Source organism: Gopherus evgoodei, chromosome 4 (assembly GCF_007399415.2).
Source record: "Gopherus evgoodei ecotype Sinaloan lineage chromosome 4, rGopEvg1_v1.p, whole genome shotgun sequence".
Lineage (NCBI taxonomy): Eukaryota > Metazoa > Chordata > Testudines > Testudinidae > Gopherus > Gopherus evgoodei.
The window spans coordinates 139,848,622-139,861,998 of NC_044325.1; the positions used below are offsets into that span (position 1 = coordinate 139,848,622).

Here is a 13,377-nt window from a genome sequence, read left to right on the forward strand (position 1 = left end):
AGCGCTGCAGAGTGGCCACACTTACAGCAACCAGCGCTGCAAGTGGTGTTAGATGTGGCCACACTGCAGCGCTGTTGGGCGGCTTCAAGGGGGGTTCCGGGACCGAGAGAGCAAACCGGGAAAGGAAACCAGCTTCGCCGCGGTTTGCTCTCTCGGTCCCGGAGCCAGCCAGCAAACCGCGGGGAAGGAGACCTGCTTGCTCGGGGTTCCGGGACCGAGAGAGCAAACCGGGAACGCCGCGGTTTGCTCTCTCGGTCCCGGAGCCAGCCAGCAAACCGCGGGGAAGGAGACCTGCTTGCTCGGGGTTCCGGGACCGAGAGAGCAAACCGCGGCGAAGCTGGTTTCCTTTCCCGGTTTGCTCTCTCGGTCCCGGAACCCCGAGCAAGCAGGTCTCCTTCCCCGCGGTTTGCTGGCTGGCTCCGGGACCGAGAGAGCAAACCGCGGCGTTCCCGGTTTGCTCTCTCGGTCCCGGAACCCCGAGCAAGCAGGTCTCCTTCCCCGCGGTTTGCTGGCTGGCTCCGGGACCGAGAGAGCAAACCGCGGCGTTCCCGGTTTGCTCTCTCGGTCCCGGAACCCCGAGCAAGCAGGTCTCCTTCCCCGCGGTTTGCTGGCTGGCTCCGGGACCGAGAGAGCAAACCGCGGCGTTCCCGGTTTGCTCTCTCGGTCCCGGAACCCCGAGCAAGCAGGTCTCCTTCCCTGCGGTTTGCTGGCTGGCTCCGGGACCGAGAGAGCAAACCGGGAAAGGAAACCAGCTTGATTACCAGAGGCTTTCTCCTTCCACGGAGGTCAAGAAAAGCGCTGGTGAGTGTCTACATTGCATTACCAGCGCTGGATCACCAGCGCTGGATCCTCTACACCCGAGACAAAACGGGAGTACGGCCAGCGCTGCAAACAGGGAGTTGCAGCGCTGGTGATGCCCTGCAGATGTGGACACTCTCAAAGTTGCAGCGCTGTAACTCCCTCACCAGCGCTGCAACTTTCTGATGTAGACAAGCCCTCAGAAGGGGCTGACTCCTGCTCCTCTGGTACAGGCCACTAGCTTGTGTTTCTCTCTGGCCTGGTCCACACTATGCAGTTAAACTGATTTTAACAGCGTTAAATCGATTTAACGCTGTACCCGTCCACACTACAATGCACTTTATATCGATTTAAAGGGCTCTTTAAATCGATTTCTGTACTCCTCCCCAACGAGAGGAGTAACGCTAAAATCGATATTAACATATCGATTTAGGGTTAGTGTGGCCGCAAATCAAAGTTATTGTTATTGTTATTATTGGTTAGCTACCCACAGTGCAACGCTCCGGAAATCGATGCTAGCCTCGGACCATGGACGCACACCGCCGAATTAATGTGCCGAGTGTGGCCGCGTGCAATCGATTTTATAATATCTGTTTTATAAAACTGGTTTATGTTAATTCGAAATTACCCTGTAGTGTAGACGTACCCTCTGTCTCTGCAACACCCCAGTGCCATAGCCCAGATGCTGATGGTCCCTCACAGCTCTTACAACTGGGGTGGTGCCCTTTTCCCAATCATTGTAATGGAAGAGGTTTGGGACAAAACAAACACCCTACCAGGAACCTGAAGGAGGGCAGAACTGACACCTGCAGCTATGTGGCAACTGGATTTTCTGATTTGCAGGAAAACGTGCAATTTTGAAAAATGTTCCACTCCAGACTGAAAACAGCAAAAAAATGAATTTTCCTGTGAAACAAAATTCTGACAAAATTTGTTTCAGGTTGATTGAACGGTTTCATTTTAGATGAGACCAAACCAGTGCATTCTAGTTTTGGCCTTTGAAAATGTTTTCAGATATCTGTCTTATTACAAAAAAACCCAATTCATTTCATGGCAGAGAGTTGTTTCAAATGGAACAAATCGGCACACTTGGTTCTGAAAAGGGACGTTATTAAAGTGCTTTGCTTGTGAGTTTTTTTTCAAAACAAAATGTTGTAGAAATTGACACATTTTTCTAAAAATAATGATTTGATGCAAATGGCATTTTTTATTGAAAAAATGTTTTGATGAAATATTTCTTACTAGCTCCATGGAGCTCCCCACCACCCCATGAGCCCCAGCACTGCGAATACAGCCAATGGGGCATTCAGCCTGGCTTTCCTCTGGATCAGCTGGTGGCTGGATATTTGTTCCTGTCCCCAGAGATTCTCTTCTCTCTCCTTCCTTTCCCCAGCCTGGGGGATAAAGGAGATTCAGGGATAATGCTGATGAATGCAGAAGGTAAGGAAATAGATTGGCTGCAGGGATAATAAAGAGCAGGCTTGGGGAGGAGAGAATTTGGGTACAAGGAGCAATAATTTGATAGAGTAACCAGTTCTCCCTTTATCTCTCTGGCCCTTAATGGCCACTGACAAAGGGTTCGCTGCCATGTAACAGCAACTCTTATCAAGCCTGACAAACTCACTACACCTAACTGGGTGCTGCCACGATATTTATTGGTATAGAGTGTCCTGTGAAGTGTCAAATGAAAACTGATATCATTAATATCACTGCATGATGTATGGCTGGCTGGTGTGTAAAGCGGTACCTACGTGTGCTGGAAATGTATTCCTCAAATATGCTTTGGAGGCTGGGTTGATAAACAAGTTTGTCCTAGACAAAGGCACGTTGCTTTACCTGTCTGCCTTGGAACCAGTTGTTGATCAAATATTGTGAAACCAGCACAAAGGACAATTCGTTTGCATTTTAAGTCAACAGAAGAGCAAGTTATCAGCCTGGCCATCAACTTCCTGAAGCACAAACAGCAAGGGAGAAAAACTTGATCTGGGGATACATTTTAAAGGAACACGTCTCAAAGGTTTACTGGGTCAGAAAAGGGGAGAGAACCCCTTTGTGATCCATCACTGGGGGGGGGGGGGAAAGGCCAACCCTCTGTGTGTCCCTGAACAGTGGATCCCCAGCCATGTTGGTGGCTGATTCTAAAAGGTTGGTTTAGGTAAGAAAATTATCATAGACCAGGTATGGAACCTGTTGAGTTCGGTTTTAGTTGCTAGAAAGCATGATTATACTTTTGTTTTATTTGTGACCATTTTCTGTTTTTATTATTACTTAAAGTTCTGTTAGTTATTGATAAATGTATGCTTGTTTTATTATAAATCCATCTCAGTGCTGTTATATTAAAGGGAGGTGCGCATCCACCACTGGGCCAGCAGACTGGTGTGACAACAGACTTGGTAACTGCTGTGACTGTCCAGTGTCAGGGACTGAGTACTACAGGGGAACACTCTCCCAGGGGGTTTGGGAACTGGGGGCTTCAAGGATTCCCTGCAAGTCAAGGAAAGGACCGGCAGAGTCCTGAGGACTTTGTTGGGCTGGCTAACAGACTGGAGTGTCAGGGAGCTGACACAAAGTTTAGCACCAGGAAATGTCTCTCTTCCTGAGGTAGGGGGGTAATAAGGTAATTTACAGGTTAGGGGCCCCCAAGATGGCACCACAGGACCAGATCCACAAAGGGTATTAAGGTCTCTAGCTTCCATTGAAATCATTGGAGGTTAGGAGCCTAAATACCTTTATGGATCTGGGCCTCTGGACCTTACTTTCCCTATCTATAAGATGGGGATGATAAATCCTTTCTTTCAGTCTTTGTCCGTCTTGCCCATTTAGATTGTAAACTCTCTGGGAATGGGACTGACTCTCGCTATGTGTATGCATCTAGGAGATCTGGGTTCAGTTCCTGGTTCTGCCATAGACTTCCTATAGGACATTGGGCAATCACTTTGTGCCTCAGTTTCCCCCCTCTGTAAAATGGGGATAATAATTCTTCCTTTCTCTCATCTTTTGCCTATTTTGGTGATAATCTCTGGGAGACAGGAACTGCGTGCTCCCATGCAGGTTTGTGCAGGGCTTAACACAGCATGGTGCAGATATCCGTCTCGGTGCAACCTCAAGAGAAATAATTATTATTAATAAGACAATAATAATAATAGTCCAGCCAGGGAGAGAAATGAAACCACGATGTAGTCTGACCCCTTCAAATTTATTCCAACGCTGTCCCTATTCGGCATGATCCAACCAGCCTGATCCCTCACACATAAAAAGAAGAGATCAGTTTCCTTTCCTTTAATTTCAAAAGCCCCCCCCCATCACCTCTTCATCCCCATGTGGCGCCTTCCTCTTCCCTCCTCCAGGAACTGTAGCGTTGGAAATGAGCTGCACCTGCTTTAGATGGATTATGGTAGAAGTGGAAGTAACTCTCTCTCTCTCTCTCTTTCTCTTCCAGCCCTCCCCTCCCAGATCTCAAGTCACATCTCCAGTGCAGACACAGCCCCACTGATTAGAGCCCGCTCTCCCCATGTGAATGGGACAGAGAGAGAGGAGGGCGCACCCTGACCCCCCCACCCTACCCTGAGCAGAGGAGGAAGAGGAGCAGGGGTGGGGGGAGGAAAGAAGAGGGAGACCCCCAGAATCACCCAGCAAAGGGGGAGCAGGCAGCAAGCCCGGGCAGTGCGCTCATGCATGACCGGGTCTAGTGGGTTCTCCCCGAGACGGCGAACTTTGGGGATCCCCCGCCCCGGAAGTGGAGAAGTTTCTCACCCCCCCCACCCCCTTCAGCGGAGATCAGGCCCAGGAGAAGCAGCCGCTACCCATGCCCCAAGCGGGGGGTTGAAGTTGAGCCTTGATTCCAGACGCTGTCGAGCCAAACAGGTTGGTGGGTTTGTGTGCGGCGGCGGTTGTTGTTGTGTTTAATTTGTGTGTCGCTTTACGTTGATTGAACTTTCCATGTGGGTGAATTTCAGTCTCCAGGTCCCCCGGGCACACTTGCAAAGGCAGCCTGTTTACACCGTGCCTCGGATTCCCTCCCCCCTTTCAGTATTTTCAGCCACTAACCCCAGAAAGTTGCTAAACAGGCTGAACAGCTGTTTTCTTTCTTTCCTCCTTTCTTCTTTGCAGAGGCCAGGTTGTTATAGTTTTTTTTTTTAAAAAGAGGTCGAGGGTGGAGAGTGCTGCTCGCTTGGTGGGTGCCCCAGTTCCCTTTTTGTAAAGGGGAGGGGGAATTGCAAACACTTTATATATATATATATATTTTCCCCTCGCTTTGTTGTTTCGAACTGGGCAACCTGCTCATCTGAACTGTCTCTGGACTAGTAACCCCCAGGAATCGCCTTGCGTTGTTTGGCTTCGCCACCCGCAGGACTTTTAGGGGTCTGTTCTTAGTTTTCCTTTGGGGAGGGGGAAAGAAGAGGGCCGAGGTTAAGAGATTTGTAGTCTGTTTCCCAGACCCCCTCCGCCAGCAGCCGTATCGATCGCTTGGAGTGTTTGGTCCCAGCATCGAAGAGCTTTCAGACAAAGAGAAGGCTCCGGGAGAAGCAACTTTTCAGCGGAGACTTTGCATGGAAGTGGCGTGAAATGCCAGGGATTTGGGGAACAGAGGATTTTTTTTGGGGGGGGGGGTTGAATTGTTTATGCTGGGGAAGATGGGAATGAAATCCAGAGGTGGGGGAACTGGGAAAGCCAGTGCATGCCGGGTGTGTGTGTGGAGATACAGTATTAATTTGCCTTATTTTGTGTGTGTTTATTTCTTTTGGGTGCCTGACAGGGGGTTAGAAGAGACTGCTCCTGGGGATTGTGTCTATCAATCAGCCCTGGGTGTGTGGCATAGGCTTTGCGGGGCTGTGAATCTCACCATTTGTTCTGATTGACAGGATGGGCAGATTCAAAGTTATTCACATTTATGGGGCTCTTAGTAGAAAGTGTGTATGGGGGGCACATAATGTGGGAACGGCTGTATTTCTGCCCACCTCTCTCTCAACCTCCCAAAGCAACTTTCCCTGGGAGGCCTGTGGAGATGAACAGGAACTTCCAACAAGAAAAGCTGTTCTCTGGCAGTGTCTTTCCTGTTGGGTTCTAGACTCCAGGGAAACTTTTGCTGACAATATTTCTTTTCTTTCTCTTCAGTCTCAGAACCTGCTTTGCTCTGTTATTTTTAATTCTTGCCAAGGGAGTGGGGGTACCTCTTTAGCAATCAAGAAATTGCGTTCACTTTCCTTAATTTAATTGTTTTTTTAAAATGTAACCTTGAGAAATAGGTGTTTAAATTAGCCATCTTTCTGCTAGGGGAAGTAATACAATAGCTATTGTAGATCAGTATCCTTTGCGGGGACATGTTGCATTTGGTCTTCGTTTGTTGGTACCTGTCTCTTTATTTCCCCCATAGGCCGTTTTATTTTAATGTTGTCTATTGCTGAGTGTTTAAAAAATAATTTCAGCATAAAACCTGCTGATCTGGGCTGTGCGATGTGCCAACAAAGTAAACTCCCCCCGTTTAGAAATATCGAATCGAATCAAATCAAAACAAAACAAGTTTTAAAATCTCTGCAAATTCCCTGAAGAAGCAAACTGAGCCCCAACAAACCTTAAACAACCCGAGTACCCTGATCGGTGTGAGATTAAAATTAAAGTATTTAAAATATTTATTTATCTAATAAATAGAGAACAGGCAAAAATAAGACTAAAACCAAAATATGATATTGATTATTAAAACGTACAGGGCAAGGATTCTAACTCCGCCAGCTCTAGAGTGAAATTCCACATTGTGGTTTGCTTGTGCACATCTTTCCCCTAATGGCATAGTTTGTGAGCCTTTCTGTATTTCTTTGTTTTACAAGTGTGATGAGGGCTTTTGGGGCGGGGAGGAATCCCTAAACTTTCATACAATGCATGGTAGTTTGTATGAGGGTTGATCAGGTTCACTGTCTAGCAGAACCACTGTAAACCATTGCTAATAACAATCATTTGGAAAGAGTTTATTATTAAGTAGTATTCTTCAGGGAGTTCAGAAATCCCAGGCAGAACTTGTTTTAAAACTGATGGCTAGTTGGTGAGGGATGTGAGGACAATTCTGATCAGTTGCTTTCATCGGATCCCCAATGGAACGAACAGCTTCATTTGAAGCAAATTCCCAGTGCAAACCTTGGCAAAATTAATGATTTTTTGCTTCCTTCAAAATTGTCTTCCCCGTCTCCGGCTTCTGTCTGCCCCTCTGTATCTCCTCCCCTACCTTCCCCCACCCCCCCAAAAAAAGTTTAGTAAGTGGTTTGTTAGCAGCAGATTACTCTGAATATTTCTTTGGGGGATAGGAAACTGTTTTGAGTTGGCAAGCACATTTCTAAGGTGTGTATGGAGGAGAACAAGTGGAGTGTAATTTCAGTTAACCTTTCCGTTTTGGAATGGCTTTTTTAAAAAAGAAGAAAAATGTATCATTCTTTTTTCTACCCCTCTCCCTCCTTTTTTAATTCAAATAAAAATGTTAATAGGGGAGAACAGGAATAATTCATGAGTATCTAAAAACTAAACTTAGTTTGCATTGTTACTCAGAGCAATGTTAAAAAAATCACATGTATTTAGAGAAAACACGCTGTGATTTCTCTATTCCTAATATAGTGCTAAGGAATTAGAAAGGAATTTCAGCACAGATTCCTATCCAAGATCTGTTGCCGGCTTGAAGTAACTGATCAGCCCACATGAGTTTTGCTTTGGAGACTAAAATGTACATACATTTGTCATTTACCACAGTCAGAACCAACTTAGCGTCAGATTAAGACCTCACTTTACAATGCTTTTGGAAAGGCTGTGGGGTATACAGTAAAAATGTTATTAGTTTCTCTATTAAAAGGTTGTGTTTTTAACCTAAAGTAGAAGTAGGATTTTTCTAGCGAGTGAAAATTCTTCCTGTGAGTTTAAAAATTTACACAAGAACTGTGTTATGCTGGAGAACAGGCCTTTCGGTGTCAAATCAATACATGTCTTAGACAGACAGTGTTAGCCTGGCAGTTGTGTATTTGTGAGTGTGTTTCATGCCATACTGATATTGTTGACTAAACATAAGTAAATCTCAGATTTTAATGACAACAAATTCACCTTTTGATTTATTTTGAGGAAAGTCTGTTTTTAAAATCAGACTTGCTTATGCAGATGCAAAAATTATTTGTCAAATGTAGCCCCCTTTTTTCCCCCTAAATCAAAACCTTTGAGAGTTCAGGATGAAATACAGTGAACGTAAGAACAAAAATTTTATGTGCTGACTGAGTCGGGGAGCATTTGTCAGTTCTGCGAAGCAGTCAGTTTTTTCTGATTCCAGTCTTTATTCTTTATTCCTTGTGGAGCGGGGCTTGAAAGAGAAGACTTTCTAAGTCCCCACATTCCCTGTATTTTGAAGAGTTTGGGCTAATATTCTTGAGTTGCTATTTTTTTTTATTATTAAAAAATTCATTTTCCTCTTCTATCTTTGCTTCTGTGTTGAATGTGGGATTCTAAAGTGGAGAAGAGGAAATGCTCTGGTTAAAACCTGATGCAGATAATTTGTTTTATGCTTTGAACCAATGAGGATACTAAAAGCAAAACCACTTCTATCATATGGACTTCATTTCAGAAGAGAAAGTTTGACTAGTCTTGGCTGGGGGGAAAATAATCTGATCATCATGGAATATCAGAAATGCACTCAAACTCCATCCAACCTGTCTACTTTGTTAAGTGTCCTGATGAGGGGTGATGAGATGCATCTCTGTGCTTTCCAAGATTCTGCTGTTGGTGTTAAGTGAAAATGTTCCGTTTACAGCGAGGTGCACCCAGTGGTGTGATCTCTCCCGGCACGGTTGTGTGTGCACTTGTAAAGGAAGCTAGCAATTCCTTTTGCTGGTCCCCAAGCCGATGGCTTCAGCAAAAGCAATAAAAAGGAGTATGCACAATACATCTACTATTCGGAATGTCGTGGCTCAGCGAATCTAAGCAGAGAAGTTGTTTGTTGCTTCTGGGGAGGGGAAAAGAAAGTGAGATGCTAAGGAAAAATGTTTGGACCAAGTAGATTTATTATTATTATTATTATTATTATTATTATTATATTATTCCGAAGTGGATTTACCTGGAGCAGGGGATTTTAAAATAAAATCTATTCAACTTCTTGATTTTCATGGGGAATTAAAATGAACAATAAAAAAAAAAAAATCTTGCAACGCAACACCAGAGGAATCTGGTGAATTTCTAATGCAGATTCTCTCTTCTGAAAGAAAGAGCAGAGTTTTATTTAAAAATCGACGTGATCTATAAAATCAAGTGACACTAAAATATCCACTTCAGGCGCTTTCTTGCTTTCTTTTCTAATAACCAAGCTGGAATCCAAGTGCACTCGGTTGTGAAGTTCTTGCCCAGAGAACCCTAAGAGCTTTTCTTTTCTCGTGGTGGAGAGGGGATGCTTTGAATCTGATAAGGTTTGTGTGTCACTAGGGGGCTGGCTTTGAGTCTTTTGGGGGGGGAGGGGTTGTTTTGTTTTTTTTTGTTTGCTGGGTGGGTGGAGGGGGAGCAAGGCGAAAATCAGAGGGGGGAAGAGGTACAGCAAAGATTTTCCCTTTGTAGCAACAAGGTGGGAGGTGGGGGCGAGTGCTGTGGAGCAGGAGGGACAGTTCTCCCTCCTATAGCAGGGAGGGATAATGCATGTCTGGAGCTTTCCCCACTTCTTCTACATTCATTTTTTTTCCAGTCTTGTTTTCTGGCAGGGAGCGAAATTTCGTAGCCTGGGTCCTGTGTGTTTAGGAAAAGTCTCTTATTTATTTTCAGCTCAAACAGTGACCATTCCCCCCCAGCCCTACCCTCTGCTATCTGTATTTCCATGGAGTTAAAAGATGTTTCTGTCATTCTCTCCTTGCCCCACAGCCCCTATTTCTAGTTGGCAGGTGTGTTGGAGAGGGTGGGTAGCTAATGAACATGCCCTTTGCAGCAGGGTTAGGGGAGGGCTTCATGCCAGCCTAGGTTTCTTGCCCTGTGTTAACAAGGCGTCTTACTGCCATGTATGTACCTAGTGCTGGTGCTTCAGGGATTTGGAGTCAGATAGGAGAATCAACCTCTGCCTCTGCTTGCTCTTTGGCCTTCAGTTCAGAAGGGACTCTTATCTAAGGTGACCAGATGTCCCGATTTTGGGGTCTTTTTCTTATATAGGCTCCTATTACCTCCCACCCCCTGTCTTGATTTTTCACACTTGCTGTCTGGTCACCCTACTCTGATCTGTTCCCTTTGGGTGACCCTGTATTTTAGTCCTTCCCCCCTCACTAATTTGCTATACCCCAAGTGCCCTACACCCCAATGTTAACAGTCCCTCTCTATCACCTGCCACTTCTTAAAGTGATAACTTGGAAATTCCACTCCCGTTCTCTTTGATTTTTAATCTCTCTCCATTTGGCACCCTGGCATTGTTAAACAGAACAGGATGCCACCTTTCCCTCACGCCCTGGGAGAACTGGCCATGTGGGAGGTTAAATACACACCTCCAGAGCTGTGTGTTCAAAGGGAAGAGGAGTTCAGTGGTACCTGGAGGAGGGGTGTGGGACTCCGTAGATATACTCAGAGCAGAGAAATGCATACAGCCCTGCAGAAGAGAGAGAATGCTGGTGTTGGTGACTTAAAAAAACACGCAAGGGTGAACTGTGTGCTTGCAAAGTCCTCTTAAAAATATTTGAGATGACAGCAGTCTTGCAAAATTCATTGTTATTTTCGGTGACTTTCTCCTATATCTGTTCTTTCTTTTTTTTCTTTTACCCTCCACCCTACATCAGGTCATTTCGTTCACTCTTTAGAACAAGCTTACCAGCCGGGGTGCTGGTTCTTTTGGTGCACCATAAGTAACTGTCTTTGCTCACTGGAGATGGAACTTTTCTAGAAGTTGGGAGAAAAGGTTTGGGGAGAGGCTTGTTTTTCGGGTTGGGAAAAATCCGATGTCTGTATCTTTTTCTTAGAGTGAAATTTACCCTCTGGAAGAGGAAAGGAGGTAGGGGAATGCAAAGAGTTGTTTTTAAATAAATAAATACAAACAACTTTTTAAAATCAACTGAAAAGAAGACGTGATGATGTAAAATGCAGGGGGGACGGCGGTGAGTCTGGTTTTGTTAAATCTCCTTTCCCCTTCTGAACGAAGCCACTTCAGGGGATCGAGCTCCTGGTGCTACTGACCCAGCATAACTTCATAGGGTGCAGCATCTCTTAATAATCCACACTTCTTCCTCCCTGCCCCCTCCCCAATGCTCTGAGTCAGACAGCAATAGAGGGGAGGAAGATAATACAAGTGGTGGAGGAAAAGGTAACTTCATCTGAGATCTGGAATGAGATGGAATACAGGGCACAGTTCATCTCCCCCTACCCCAATTTTGTTTTGTAAAGTCCTTGCTTCCCTGGTTGAAGAGAGAATATATCTAGGGATAGGATGGCAGTTGTTGAAGGATTGCACTAGAAGTATTGCATTGGGACATAGGTACCACGTAGTTGTGCTCATACGTAGATAGCGAAACTGTCGAGCCCCACGTTCATTAGGCAGCATGCACAGTGGGTCTGACTTCTTCAAATTGTGCCTAAAATCTGCTTTTGCCAGGCTGTGAGTTTATCCACTCTCTTAACGGAAACTGGTATCCGTGTTTACCCTCGGCTGCAAGTACCTCCCATGTTTCGTGCCCTGGCAAGTTGGCAGACTGTGATCCTTTCTCTCCGCTCTCCAGCGGAAACCCTTCTGGTAGGTTGCAGTTGTTGGGTCCAGAGGAGCAGCAGCAATTTTTTTTTTAATTGATTTTCAAGGAGGGGGTTTGCAAAGTGGATGGAAAATTTTGCTGCTCTGCCAGTTTGTGCTGAAGCTGAGAGCTCTGGTTCCAGTTGTATGGATCCTGTGTGTGTTTGTCATAGTGAAGAGTGGAATAATGCAACTTTTTTCGTCTAATAAGAGGACTTTGAAAAACATAGGCAGCTGTGAAAACATATGAGGGCCTTTTGTTTTTGTTTTTGTTAAAGGTAGTTGGGGAAAAATGCCATTGGGGGGCCTGTTTTGGAGGTAAAATGAAAGCTGCTTGTTCTGCCTCTCTGGCAAAGCTCACTCACGTGACCTCAGCGGGGTAGAGGGTTGGCATTCTCTGGTGATTAAATTGCTGGACTGTGAGTTGGGACTTGGGTTCTGCCCCTCACTCTGCCTAAACTGATGCGAGAGTTTTGGCAAGTCCTTTCAGCTTGCTTTGCCAGGCAATATAGTAGGGATAAGGCTGTTGACCTGTTTGATTGAAAGGAACGCTGGAGCTCCAAGGGCGAGGGAAAATTCCATATTGTCTCCTTTTCTATGTGAGTACAAGAATGTGAGGGGCTGATGTGCATTATGTAGGGGAAGTACATTAGTACTTATGTAGGTAGGGGAAGTACATTAGTGGACCAAATTCTGTTCTCGCGCTATAGAAATCAGCTGTGTTACTCTAGACTTACACTGGGGTAATTTAGAGTGATATTTAGCCCTGGCTCCCTGGTTTTTAATAATGACTATGAGCAGGCTGGATTTACACAGTAAATGCATGTGTATATGGATGTTATGTAGGAGGCACGGGGAATGGATTCCGTATGTGAGGCAGAGAGGTTTGGATGGGTAACGTGGCCATGTATATAGTACGTAGAATGAAGGATGTACTGGGTTTCAGGCACTGGTTCAGGACCTGTTTGCATGTGTTACGGCTCACTCATGCCCTGGGGAACAAAGCAACTTAAGCATACGTGAGGAAATTCCATCCCCACATTCTCCGCGTGTGTTTTTGTTCAGGCCCCGGCACCTCCGTTCAAACAGGCAGAGGGAGAGGCCAGGTTCTTAAAAACTGTTACGAAGCAGCGTCCGCAGCATGGATCACCAAGGCACGGGCAGTTTGGGACAAGATGATCTGCTCCCTTATTGCAGAGAGTGTTGAAATAACGAATTTCAACACCACTCAGGTCGCTTGCAGAATAACTAGATTTATCTAGTGGGATTTAATTGCACTGAGGTTAATCAATACAGACAGTTCCAGCACTGCACGCACCCAACCCGCCATCCAGGGCACCAACCCTGATTGAATGCATTCCCCTTTCTCCTGCCCACCCTTCCAATCCTGTGCCCCTGTCCGACTCCAAAACCGATGGGAAGTCATGCAGGGCTAGAATTCTCTGAGTGCCCTCCCCGATTGGAACGTTGTATTGGCTCCCCGTCCTGGCTGGCTGGTTGGTGGAGGGGTTGTGACTTCATGCTGCAGAACCTTCTAGGAATATAAAAGGAGATGTGGCCTTGTGACAAAGACACTGGAGTGGGACTATGCCTATGAATCATGGGGTGCTACCATAATACACAGGTGGTGGTCAGTCAGAGTTGCAGTCAGCTGGAGTGAGTTCAGAACCCCACAAGAATCTAGGCCAAACTTGTAAAAGCGTGTTTGGAGCTGAGCAAAGAGTGTATTCAAATTCTGTCTGTCTAGGCATTTTATCTCGTGGCCCTCATTTAGTTTTTCTGCCTGCGAGTCATCAGCAAGCGCAGGATGACTTTGCTCAGACATACTCATTATTCAGAATCCATTTACCCAGTGAATTTCCGCAAACCATTCTTAG

General features: G+C 45.6%; 1 protein-coding gene across 6 annotated transcripts in view; it reads left to right on the forward strand.

Moving 5' to 3' along the window:
* The first annotated feature begins 4,259 nt into the window (after positions 1 to 4,259).
* The window catches only part of FOXP4 (forkhead box P4), a 142,589-nt gene continuing 133,471 nt past the window's right edge, over positions 4,260 to 13,377 (forward strand). For 5 of the 6 annotated variants that reach the window (XR_004000242.1, XM_030561421.1, XM_030561423.1 and 2 more), the window contains exon 1: positions 4,585 to 4,662. Coding sequence is in view for 1 of the 6 variants with exons in the window: in XM_030561422.1 (XP_030417282.1) it covers positions 4,474 to 4,662 (189 nt within the window). In the remaining 5 variants the exon portion in view is untranslated. Of the gene's footprint in view, positions 4,663 to 13,377 lie in introns of all 6 variants that reach the window. The other variant, XM_030561422.1, reaches the window with a different exon arrangement.